We start from the raw sequence: 13,161 nt of genomic DNA on the forward strand, positions 1-13,161 counted from the left end.
GCTTGCTCCATCCAGCCTGGTTAGGGCATCCTAGGCTGTCCTAGGAGCAAAGTCTGCAGCTGTGGAATTTGTTCCTCATTTTGCACATGGTGAAGCTCTGCTAACAGAGCTAAAGGAATCTTTTGTGCCATTGCTGAGCAGCTAGTGATGTTATGGGCACTGTCAGATCTTAGTCGGTTCTGCCAGATAAATAGCTAACTGCACTTGTTCTGGAGGAGCTGAGAGGCAGAGCTCTTGGGTTCTCAAAGAAGCAGGTGATCGCGGGGTCCTAAGGGGCTATGTGAAGGGATGCCCTGGTGTTTGCTTACTGGGAGAAGAAACAGAAGACAAGCAGGAAGCATCAGGGGGCATGAGGAAGTGGGGGTGGTGACAATGTTCTCTGTGGATAATTGAGATGCTGCTGGTGCAAGATTCCCACCCTCATTACCACCTCCTCTCTCTCTCTCTCTCTCACTCTCTCTCTCTCTCTCAAACTCTCTCTCTCCGCCCCACCCCCCCACAGTGGCCATCACCATGGACACAAACCAGTACCTCTTCACCTTCCTGTGGGACTCTCCCTCAACCTGGTATCCCTGGTGATCTTCGTGGGCAAGCTGCAACACCACCCAGTGGACATGGACGCATTCTTGCTGAATCTGACCCTCTCGGACCTGCTCCTGCTCCTGCTGCTCTTCCTGCTGTTCCACATGGTGGAGGCAGCCAACGGCATGCGCTGGCCCCTGACCTTCATCTTCTTCCCTTTCTCCAGATTCCTCTTCTTTACCACCATTTATCTCGCTTCCCTTTTCCTGGAAGCTGTGAGCATCGAGCGCTTCCTGAGTGTGGCCTACCTGCTGTGGTACAAGGCCTGGCCAAGGCTGGGACAAGCTGGCATGGCCAAGGGGGCCTGCTGGCTCCTGGCCGCTGAGCTCTGCAGCGTGGCCTACATCACCGAATTCTTGAGGAACTCCTCCTGCAGTCAGGGTACCAAAGGCACCTGCTACCTGGAATTCCAGGAGGACCAGCTGGCCATTCTCTTGGCCGTACAGCTGAAGATGGCTGTGGTCCTTTTTGGGGTAACCCTATCATCCATCGCCAGCTACTGCTACACCGCCTGGTGTGCATGCTCAATAGGGGAGCCAACCATTGCCATCAGAAAATGGTGGCAGGGCTAGCGACAGCCACACTGGTCAACTCCTTCATCTGCTTTGGGCCCTACAATGTGTCCCATGTTGTAGGCTACATCTGGTGCAAGTGCTCGGCATGGAGAAGTTGCATGCTGCTCCTCAGCACCCTGAATTCTTGTGTTGACCCCCTGGTCTACTACTTCTCATCATCTAGGTTCCACGCTGACTTCTAAGGGCTACTGGGGAGGCGGACTGGGACCTGGAGCCCTTGGAGGCAAAAGGGCAGGGTGGAACTGAAGGAGAAGCATGAAGGAAAGAGGCAGCTTCAGGTGCTGTCCAATGCAGAGAACAGGTAGTGGACTCTAGGAGGGCTGTGAAGGGGGTGGTCAAGTGGCCAGACTGAAAGACATATCATCCACCGGGCAGTTCCTAGCTCAAGTCAGGCAGGACCTGGGAGTAGCAGGCTGGGGACTGACATGGCCAGGGCAGAGTGGGCACCAGCCTTCTTAAGGATGTGTTCATTAAAGCTCATCCCTTGATCTCACCACACTGCCCTTCCTTTCCCATCCCCCCACATGCTCCGGCATAGGCCCCGGGAAGTAGTCGAGGTGAGAGAGAGAGAGAGCTCTGAAGAAAAATGAGCTCCCCTTGGCAGCAGACCCGCTCCTGTGCTTTTCTGAGGGTTAAAGAGGAGTTAAGAGCGGTGTCCAGGGTCCGAGGGAGTTGCCTGGTGACTTGAGACAGGAGAGGAGAAGAATCTAGTCTTAAGAGCCGCTGACCTGGCAGATCAGGAGTAGGGGACACAAGACTCCAGGCACAAGGGAGTATCCTGCTCTCACATGGGCTTTTCTAGAAAGTTTCTATTTTTCAATAAATTAAGATTTTTTAGAGACAATTAAGAAAAATTACAGAACAAAAATTACCTAAATAAATTTGATAGCAACAAAAGAGAATGATCTTTCCTTATTCCGTTACTTATGGTGTGTGTAGATCAGGCGGAATCGGTGGATGGGAGGATAAAATGCCTAGACTCTGAAAGAAAGGGGCTAAACAATGAGATCCCTATATGCTAGGAGAGGATCTGGGTTGGAGGTGTAAAAATAATACCTCTACTATCTTAAGGAATAAGCCTGTCATGTTATCTTCTTCAACCTTCTCAATAACCATGTGGCAGGTAATATTACTATTTCTATTTTATAGACAAGAAAATGGGCCCAGAGAGGTGAAGTCTCTTACTTGTGATCCTATAGCCAGTAAGTGATTGAAGCAAGACAGGAAGCTAGAATTGACTGACTCTGAAGCCCCTGCTGCTCACCCACTCTGCTGTTCTGCCTCCAGCTTTGTGTCACCCACAGTCACAGGCCCAGTCCAAATTCCAGTCAGTGAGGCAGTCTGTCCAGTACAAATGTCAACAGGCCACGATGAGAAACAGAACTACATGCAAAGCAGATTGACTATCTGTATTGATACATCTTCCTAGTCAAGAAAACTCAAAAAAAATTAATGCTTCTTGAAAAAAATAAATTAAGGTAATTAGCCAGTGCAGTTGACTTCAGTGATTGATGTATGTTCTTAAAAGCTATTTTTATTGAAATATGATCATTTAGTAACTTTTCCTTTTCCAATGTCAGGTGATTCATGAGAAACAGTTGGTCAGCAAGGCAACCAGAGAAATGCTGGTACCTTTTTGCACTCAGTCAACTTCAGTTGAAAAACATTTATTGTGCACCTACTGTGTGCAAACGGCTGGCCTCAGAACTTTAAGAATTTCAATATTAATGTATTTAGCAGCTGCTTTCTTCTTGGTGGGGGACTGGGTTTCAGGTGGAGGGAGAGAGACCTGATCTCTGTGCAGAGATGAAGGCATGAGTTGTTTGTTTGTCCCAAAGCACTCAGGCCTGGTGGCCGCTAAGAAGTTAGTGTGAACACAGGTCTACGTGGTTCAGAAAGGGAACAAAGGTGACGTGGGAACAAATGGAACAAAAGTGAGTTCTGTGATTCCAGAATCAGCAACAAGGACCCAAGGCTGAGGGAGTTGAAAACCCCACTTTTTAAAGTCAGCCACAGAGAACACCGTCTGGCCCCTTCCCCAGAGTTAATAAAGGGGAATAAGAGGCAGCTTAACTGGCTTAGCTGCCCCCAACCATCACCCAGCACATCCCCACCTCCAGTCTGTATAAGCAAAAGGCAGGGGGTGGAGAGGATGAAAAGTCGCCAGAGTCTGGGGCAATTGTCCGGGTGGCAGTGAGGGGAACATGATAGAGGTTTTTCATGTCTCTCAAAACCAAGGGACAGGTGTGCTCAGAGAGTGTAGAGTGTGTGCCGGGACTGCTGCCCTGTGCCCCTCTGAGCAGAGAAAGGAGATTGGTAGAGAGGTGGTACATCATTCATTCTCGCCATTTGGCAGAGTAAACAGTTGTAAATCTCCCAGCAGGTGTGAAGGGATCGCAGGGACCAGTGGAAGTTCTATAGGTACAAGAAAAGGTCAAATCAGGTTGGATCTCCCAAGACAGAGGTCAAAGGAATTGAATTTTTGCGGCAAAAGAGAGCTAACAATTGGGCACCTGACTCCCAGTGAACTCCAAAAGCTGCTCAACGTTAGCTAAAGCACTGTTTCATCTTTGTATCATTGTCTGGTAAAGAGTCTTCTTATATATTTTTTCCTACTCAACACCTTCCCCTTTCTGCCCATGAAATTTTAATACAACAAATACTCTATATCTATTTATGAGTGTGGTCCTTTGGAAAGTTGCAAACCATTGTAAGATTTTTTTTGTTGCTCCCCCAGAACTAATTTTCACCTCTCTGGGGGGCAATATTGCCCCATGGAGAATGCACAAGCTAGAGAAATGGTCTCATCCAATAGAGTGATAAAGCTTATCTCACAAACTGTAGCCCAACAAAGCTAGGTTTATTATCTAACTGGAGCAAAGAAGACCATATTCCAGAGGATGTATGAGGCGTCTAACAAAAGAAGAGACAGGGTTATTATAGGATTTGGAGTAAGGGTGATGTTCAGGTAACATTTCAGTGAAGCTGTGTTTGATAGGCTTGAAGAAAAGCAGGGCTTTCTGTAAAGACGTCAATATCAGGCCTGGGCTGAAAAGCAGACTCGGGGTCCTATTTCTTTGGAAAATACTAAGTAAAGATAAAGGCTGAATTTTGCATTTGGAAACTCCTTATCTGAAGCTCTGGTGCTAAAAACAAGGCTGCTTCTCTGTATCACAGGCTCTCACTTGGATTCTCCAAATAGCCGTGGGATATTCCATTCTTACTAACACGATTTCAAACAGTCAAGGTCGTTCAGCAATATAATTGTTAATTAACAAAATAAGTGTTTAAAGTTTACAAAAAAACTCAGTGATGGCCATGAAGTAGGGGGAAGTTTTTCCTCTTAGAAGGAGGAATCTCTCTTCACTAAAAACTAGGGCAGCGCACCTCAGAAAAATGGACAGGAGGAAGGGTAGCTTTGGTTAGTCTCTGCCACAGATTCCCTGGGCCACAGGTCATATGTCCACCTATAGGGAATGGGGAGGAAGCTAGAAATTTTAAAGCACCAAGTGAGACCAGAAACCTAGGAAAGCTACCTAAGAAGTCATTAAGAAATTGGCAATGATGGTTCACTGCAGCCTGGCTGAAACCACTGCAGGCTTGTGCCAGGACTAGCTCAGACTATTCACAAAGCAGTGTGGGGGCGGGAGCCGGAAGCAGGCATGGGGAGGCAGGCTCACTTGATGCCTTCTCTCGAGTTGGATACATCACCTGCAACCAGCGCCTTTGGATAGTTTAGCAAGTGGAATCTCCCCGTCTGGTCTGCGTATATACCTTGTGAGGCAAGGGAAGATGTGTGCAAAGCAGGAGAGGTAAATCTGCCTCAACTAGATCCTGAGATGGGGGCAAAAACTTGAGCAGTCAGGGACGGAGCAGGAGGGAGGGAAGTGAAGAACAGATTGGGGTGAGCAAGAAGCCTGGAAGTCTGCAACGTTAGCAGCAAGAATCATCCAGGAGGAGGAAACAAAGAAGCAATAAAACTAGAAAGACACATGGAAGAAAAATCAGGCCATAGATTCTGGGAGAGGAGAAAGAGATGGGAGACAAAGTCTGGGGTGAGAGAAAAAATAGATGAAATAGTATGAGAAAGCACTCAAATTTTTACCTTCTTCTCTCTGACAGGACTCCTTCAGGTTTTTTAGTTTTATTTTTATTTTTTTTAGAAAGCCCCAAGCAATACAGGTAGTTGTGGCCCCTAAAACTCTGCACGGTCTGTGAGAAGCCTGCTGATTTCCTTTAAGGCCAGTTCTGAAAAACAATCCACATGGAAGGAGATCAAGGCATCACCATGGTGGCCTGTGTTCTGGGAAAATAGACGCTGGGATCGCATTCCAGGAAAAGAATGGGATAGAAGGAATGAAATCTGATAAACACTGGTAGAAGCGGGAACGTGTATGGAGTTCACTACCCCCAGCTCACCATGGAAACAGAGAGCTAGGGGAGAGAAAATACTGCAGAAGAGGAAATAGAGTACAGAAATGTTGTTGTAAGGGGGATGATTTTATTGGATTTAGACTAGAAAGATACAGTGAGACAATCAAATCAATCATCCCTGTTGCATATCCCCCAGCCCCAGGAGTCAAACTATAATTGGCACTGATAATGATAATCTTATTCCGTTTTATTAAGATGACTGGTTTTTAGATGGACACATGACCTAATTCTAGCCAACGAAATTAAGAAGTATGCTAGGGGGTCTCTGGGGAAGATTTTTCTCCGTGCTAAAAGAGATAAATGTGTGAGAAGCTGCTCTCTCTCTCCCTGGTTTTGAAGACTTTATGTGAGGATGTGATACTTGGAGCTGCAGCAGCCATTTGGGGCCGTAAGTCCACAAAGTTGAAGAAGAAAGCTAACAAGCTAAGAGTGGCAGAGAAGAAGGGTGAAGGGGTCTGGGCCCTGATGACCTTACTGAGCTGGAACCACTAGCTCCAACCTCATTGTTAATAAAACTTCTTATGTTTGACTTGCTGTTCGCTAGATATTCTCTAATGTGCAACCAAATGCGTCTTAACTGGAATGGGTGAGCCTATATCTAAGCATCCTTTATCCTCCCAGAGCCTACCTAATGACATCTTTTCTTATTTCAAATTATTTTATGATCCTGGAATTTTAAAACTCTGACTATTTGCTTTGTAGAAGCTATGAAATCTTAGTGTTTAATCTTTCTTACAATGGCTGAACTCGGGAGATTTCTTACGGTTCCAGTCAGTAGCTCTGGCACCAGGCTGTCGGGACGCCCCTCATTCAGTTTGGGGCTGCACGGACACTGCATTAGAAGATAAAAAGCAAACCTACTGGTTGAGACCCTTTTTAAGGTCGGGTATCATCTAACTGGCAGTTCTTTACTGCAAGTTCTCCTTTTATTGCTAAAAATTTTCATGCTTATTATGGGATCTTGATTGCCATGGAAACAAGAGAGGGTTGGATGGGTCAGATGGGGACCGTAAGCAATGTTGTCCTGTGGAAGGAACTTGGCCCCGCTCAGTGTTCTTGGAAACAGAGGATCCACCCAGTCTTCTTGTCCCTGGAGTCACATATTGCCCGCAGGAGGATAAGGATATGCATTCCTGGAAGCTAATTTACTGCTTATGAGTAATGCACACAATTAGGGACTTGCTGCTGGCTAATTCCCTTCATCTCCAACCCCCTTTCTAATAACTGTTTTCTAGTGGTTCCCTACGCTTAGAGCACAACCTCCATCTTTCTAACACCCTATAAGCCTCCTTTAAAATCACTCTTTGTTTGCTTACCCTTTGGAAAGCAATCAAACTATTTGCTGTGAATCAAAACGTCAGTTGTAAAAGATATAAGAAGGAAAGTTCCCTGCAGAGCGAACTGAACAAACAGGACAGCCAGCTTGGGTTGGGATACCAGCAGCACCCCTGCTGTTGCATGCCCACAGCACACCGGCCACTTGGTAAGGAATCAGGCCAGGCTCTGGGAGATGAGAAACACGCTCGTAGGCTGTGGAGGCATCACTTCTGACCTTATGACCCAGGGATGTCCTCCTAGGTATCACTCAGGAGGATGAGAGCACCCCTGTACACACACAGACCATAAGCAAATATTTGTAGCAGCTGTAATCATAATAAATCAGAACTGGGAATGGCCCTGGTATTCTTTAGAAGAGAATGGATTTTAAAAATACAATGTAGCCATGCAATGGAATACTACTTGGCAATACAAACAAACTGCTAATATAGATAACAGTATAGCCTCTAATTGTAGTATTGTGATTTATAATAAGGACTATATATTTGGTCTTTGCCCCTGGTTTTGGCACAGAGCTCCTAAAACCCTTGGAATTTCCTAAGTGATGAGAACAATATAGTTGTCTTTTGTTGTACTAATGTGGTGACTTTTGGATAGCACCCAAGGATGGGGGCTGGTTGCCAGTGGAGCCAACCTTGTGATTAGAGGTTTGGAGCCACTCCCAACCTCTGGGGAGAGGAGAGGGCCAGGAGATTGAGTTCTATCCCCAATACCAATGACTTAATCAACCATGCCTATGTAATGAAGTCTCCGTAAAAACCCGAAAGGATGGGGTTTAGAGAGCTTCCGGGTGGGTGAACACGTGGAGATTCGGGGAGGGTGGTGGCACTGAGAGAGGGCACGGACACTCCGCAAGCTTCCCCTATTCCTTTCCCTGTGCATCTCTTCCATCTGGCTGTTCCTGAGTTCTATCCTTCTGATATAAGGAAGAGGCATGAGAACTAAAAATTAAACCAAGTTGTATCAGAGCCTGCTACATGCTGCCTGGCTGATCGGCATACAACCAGACCATGGGGGACCTTCAGGAAGATTCCTGCTGAGATTACCCACAACTGCTTTTCCCTGCCCTTAACACTGTATACCCTTCCCCGGAAAGGAAAACAGATTGAAACTGAATTCCTTGGACACTCGGGATCTCTTTCATTCTCCTTGAGAGGAGGCCATATCTGTCTCTGGAGCATTATTCCTTCTCTAATAAACTTTCCTTTTGTCTATAACTGGCATATGCTTGAATTCTTTCCTGAGAGCAATCAAGGACTCTCTCTCTCTCTCTCTCTCTCTCTCTCTCGCTCTCGCTCTCGCTCTCGCTCTCGCTCTCTCTCTCTCTCTCTCTCTCTCTCTCTCTCTCTCTCTCTCTCTCTCTCTCTCTCTCTCTCTCTCTCTCTTTCTCTCTCTCTGTGCAGGACTTGAGTGAACCCACTAGGGGGGTTCACCCTGTCCTGGATTTCTAGTAAGTAAAATGTTTCCTGAGTTCTGTGAGCCGCTCTAGCAAATTACTCAAACTGGAGAAGGGGATTATGGGAAGCTCTGATTTATAGCCTTTCCAATCATAAGTAGAGATTACCACCTGGGCTTGAGACTGGAGTCTAAAGAGATAGGGGGCAGACAAGCCTTGTAGGACAGAATGCTTACCCTATGGAATCTGATGCCATTTCCAGATAGATAGTGTCAGAATTGAGTTGAATTATAGGACACCCAGCTGGTGTCCAGAGAATTGTTTTGTGACGTGGGGGGAAACCACCCCACCCCTGAATGGAATCAGTACCCTTCACTGACAGAAAGCAGATTGGTGGTTGCCAGGGACTGGGAACGAGATGGGGAGGAGATCGACTGGGAAGATGCCAGAGAGACATTTTAGGGTAATGGAAATGTTCTATAACTTGATTGGGGTAGAGGTTTCACAGATGTCTACATTTGTCAAAACTCACCAACTATATAATTAAATGGATACATTTATTGTATGTAAATTAAGGATCAATTTAAAAAGTTGATTTAAAAAGTCATGTCATCTCACCTTTGTGCCCATATTACAGGTGCACGTAAAGTCGTCAATAGATCTTTCCAAGTTTCAACAAGCCAAGCAGGGCTTTGCTTTTGCTGTGCCACTCTGCAGAAGCTGTGACTGCCGAGGGACAGCCCAGGTTGCACCAAAGGGCAGAAACCATGGCACCAACAGATAATAAATGGCAACCAGCTCTTATCCTGGTGCTGGAGACCCACAGGAAGTAGTAAGGACTATGGCCAACTAGAGAGTGCATGGTTCATCTAAATTTAACTCCTGTCTTGTTTCCAAGCAGGCCCATGGGCCCGATGCTGTCATACCTTCCAATTTTTCCAGTTAAAAGTCCAGCTATTTGTGCTGTTTTGAAATCTTATATTCTGATGACCAATTCAAAATGTTGAAGTATTGTGTGTGGTGAAAATAGGCCTGAGGGTTGTGGATTGGCTCCCAGGCTTCCAGCAGTGGAGGCTGAAGAGGGTCTAGATGTTGGGGGTGAGTGGGGGAGGAAGCAAGAGGAAGTGTCATTTTGCCATCAGTGCAGCTCACAGATACCTTAGATCGGATCTAATAGCAAACAGCTGCAAAGACCTGCTGACTCTCTAAAATCATTCTTACCAGTATCTTGTTCTCATTTCGAAGTCCCTTCCCACTACATCAGCCCTTCTCTGAGAGCCATCTCCCTCACTCATAAGGCAGGTCTCTGAAGGACATGCTGGCAGAGGAAAGGACCTTCTAGTACTCCCAATTCCAGGTTCCTCTATCTCAGCCCTGGCTTCTCCTCCTGCCCCCATGCTCTGGAGGCATTGTTCTGGAAGGCTCTCTCAGTTTGCTCTTGTTCTACACCCCCTCCCCAGATGTTCCAATCCATCATAGTATCTTTGTTCATTGATGATTCCCAGACATTTATGTCCAGCCCCAGACTCTTGTGTATCCAACTGTAGGCAGGGACATCTCAATTTCACAAGTTCAAACCAAACTCTTCATTTCCTCCTCCAAATCTGGCCCAACTTCCCTGTCTAGTCCACCTCCAGTCATATGGTATGTGACAACACCATGTATCTATCTGCCCTGGCCAGAAACCCAGGCATCATTTCTTTTTAAAGATTTAATTCTTTTTCCTTTTTACAATTATCACACAATAAAAAGGAACTTTTTTAGTTGTACACTTTTCAGGTGTACAGTTCCGTGAATTTTAACACACATAGATTCCTGTAACTATCACCACAATCAATATAAAGAGCCGTTATAGTCACATCTTCCCCTAACCCCTGACCACTGACTACCACAGATCTGCTATTGTGACAGTTTTATCTTTTCAAGAATGTTACATAAATGGAAACACAGTTTTTAACTTTTGAGACCGGCTTCTTTCACTCAGCATACTGTCTTTAAGATTCATTCCAGTTATCGTATCATAATTTGTTTTCTTTTATTGCTGAGTAATTTGTTCCATTGAGTGACTGGACCACAATCTGCTTATCTGTACACCCACTGAAAAACATTGGGTTGTTTCAGTTTAGGGCAATTATGGATAGAGCTGCTCTAAACATTCATGTATAGGTTTTTATATGGACATAAGTTTTCATTTCTCTAGGTCAAATATTTGGGAGAGAAATGGCTGAGTCATATGGTAATTGTATGTCTAACTTTTTAAGATACTTACAATCTGTTTGCCAGAGTGGCTGTACGATTCTTCATTCCTCCCAGCAATATATGAGAGATTCAGTTGCTCCATATCCTCATCGGCACGTGGTATTGTTAGTATTTTTATTTTAGCCATTCCGATGGGTGGTATATAGTGGTCAGAAAGTCATTCTTGATGCCTTTTCCGTTACTACTCCCATTCAACTCACCATCAAGTCTTATTTTTTCTATCTCCAGAATATGTCTTCCATGAATCTGTTTCTCTCCACCTCCATGGCAACCATTATCTCTTACCTGAACTACTGTTAAGACTTCTAACTTGGTCTTTCTTGTCCTCATCATCAGTTCACATCATGGCCAGAGGGAGCTTTAAAGAACATAAATTAGATCATGTTATTGCCCTGAATAAAACCTTTCAGTGGGTACCTATTCCGATCTCCTTTTCATGGCTTACCAGGCCCTGTGCCGTCTGGCCCTGCTTTTCTCTCCAAGCTTCTCTGGGGCCACCCCACCGTCACTGACATCACTCTGCTGTCTTGGCCTCAAGCAGGCCAAGCTCTCCATCTCTGCACACACTGTTTCCTCACACTTTACCTGGCTGACTTACTTTTTTTTTTTCCCCCCCAGCTTTTCTCTCAAATGTCACTCTTTTTTAAAAAATTAATTAACTAATTAATATATTTTTAAATAATTTTTTATTGTTTTGTTATCATTGACATACACTGCTATGTTAGTTTCATGTGTAACACATAGTGATTAGACACATATATAACTTCTGAAGTGCTCACCCTGTCCAATGTCACTCTTTAAAAAGACTTTCTTTAATCACCCAATCTCAAATAGCCTTCCCTGCTTGATATTATCTCACACTGTGCTTACACAGTTTAATTTACGTATTTGTCTATTCATTTGTTTAGTATGTCATTTCTTTCTCTAGACTGGGAAGCCCTTGACTGTAGTCTTCCTGTCTGTTTTAGTCATTACTATCTACCCAGATGCATAAAACAGAACATAAAACAGAGTGGCATTTGGTATTTGATAAATAAATGAATGAATAACAAAAAATATCTCAAGTTTTCCACTATTATAAAAAATACTACAGGACATCCTTTTACATAAATGCTTGTGCACTTGTACATTTTCTAAAAGTGGTACTGTTGTATTAAATGGTATATACATTTGAAATTTTTACAAATATTGATAAATTACCTTCCCCAGCTAAATCAACCCTCTCTCCCCTAACAGTTTGCATGAGATTCCATAATCCTGCCAATAAGGGAAAATATCATATTTTAATTTTTTAAAAGTTTGACATTTAAAATTTAGTAGCTCAGTGTATTAGTCAGAGTCCTCCAAAGGAACAGAACCAATAGGATGTGTATATACATAGACTTGTGCAAGGAATTGATTCACGTGATTGTGGTGGTTTGGTGAGCCCAAAATCTGATGGAGGAGGCCAGCAGGCTAGAGATTCAGGAAAGAGTTATAGTTCAAGTTCAAAGGCAGTCTACTGGCAAACTCGGAAGAGCTGATGTTACAGATGAAGTCTGAAGGCAGTCTGCTGGGGAGTCCCCTCTTGCTCAGGGGAGGTCAGCCTTCAGTTCTATTCAGATTTTTGACCGATTGGAGGAGGCCCACTGACATTATGGAAGAAATCTGCTTTACTCAAAACCTACAAATTCAAATGTACATCTCATCCAAAATCATCCTCAGAGAAATATATAGAATAATGTTTTACCAAATATATGGACACCATGGCCCAGCCAATATGACACATAACATTAACCATGAACAAGACTATTTTAACTTTAATTTCTCAGATAAAAGAAAGAAAATATTTAAGGCAGAATATTTTTGCATGTTGTATATAGTCATTTATGTTTCTTCCTATACTTGCTTCTTTCATATATGATTTGTAGGAGTTCTTTGAATATTAATATATAAGCCCTTTATCAGTTACCTATGTAGAAAAATAGAGGTCTTTTACTTTCTTAATGATAATTTTTTTCCATAGCATTATATTTTTATGTGCTCAAATTTGTCTTTGATGACTTCTACATTTCTGTCTTGCTAGAAAAAAGCCTTCCCATTTATGAGGTTTAAAATAATCTTATATAATATTTATATAACTTCTATAGTTTTTTAAAACATATTTTATCCTTAGTATAACTGGATTTTACTTTTGCTATTTAATTGCAACTTTTCCAAATAGAGAGGCAATTATCCCAGCATTATTTACTGAATGGTCCATTCTTTCCCACATTAATTGAAATGGACTTGAATCATTTGATTAGAAAGAATCCTCAAATTATAATCTACAACAACAAAATATCATCACTTTACCCATTTTATTAACAATGTTTAATAGATGTTTAAAAATTCAAAATACCCAGTGTTGGAGAAGGACATAGAAATGGGTACTCTCATGCACAGTTGGTGAGAATGTAAATTATTGAATGTTTTCAAGAAGGTAATATAGAACTATCTATCGAAAATTTTTAAGTACATCACTTTGACCAAGCAATGATATCAACTACATATGTAAATATCCATCTCACCAAAATACTCTGTATTTATACAGAAAGG

General features: G+C 43.5%; 1 protein-coding gene across 1 annotated transcript; it reads left to right on the forward strand.

Moving 5' to 3' along the window:
* The first annotated feature begins 513 nt into the window (after positions 1-513).
* FFAR3 (free fatty acid receptor 3) lies at positions 514-1,462 on the forward strand. The gene is given in 3 exon segments (XM_011381844.1): positions 514-541; positions 544-1,086; positions 1,089-1,462. Coding segments are annotated over 3 exon segments (945 nt in total).
* The last annotated feature ends 11,699 nt before the right edge of the window (positions 1,463-13,161 follow it).

This window comes from Pteropus vampyrus, unplaced genomic scaffold (assembly GCF_000151845.1).
Source record: "Pteropus vampyrus isolate Shadow unplaced genomic scaffold, Pvam_2.0 Scaffold452, whole genome shotgun sequence".
In the NCBI taxonomy this organism is placed as follows: Eukaryota; Metazoa; Chordata; class Mammalia; order Chiroptera; family Pteropodidae; genus Pteropus; species Pteropus vampyrus.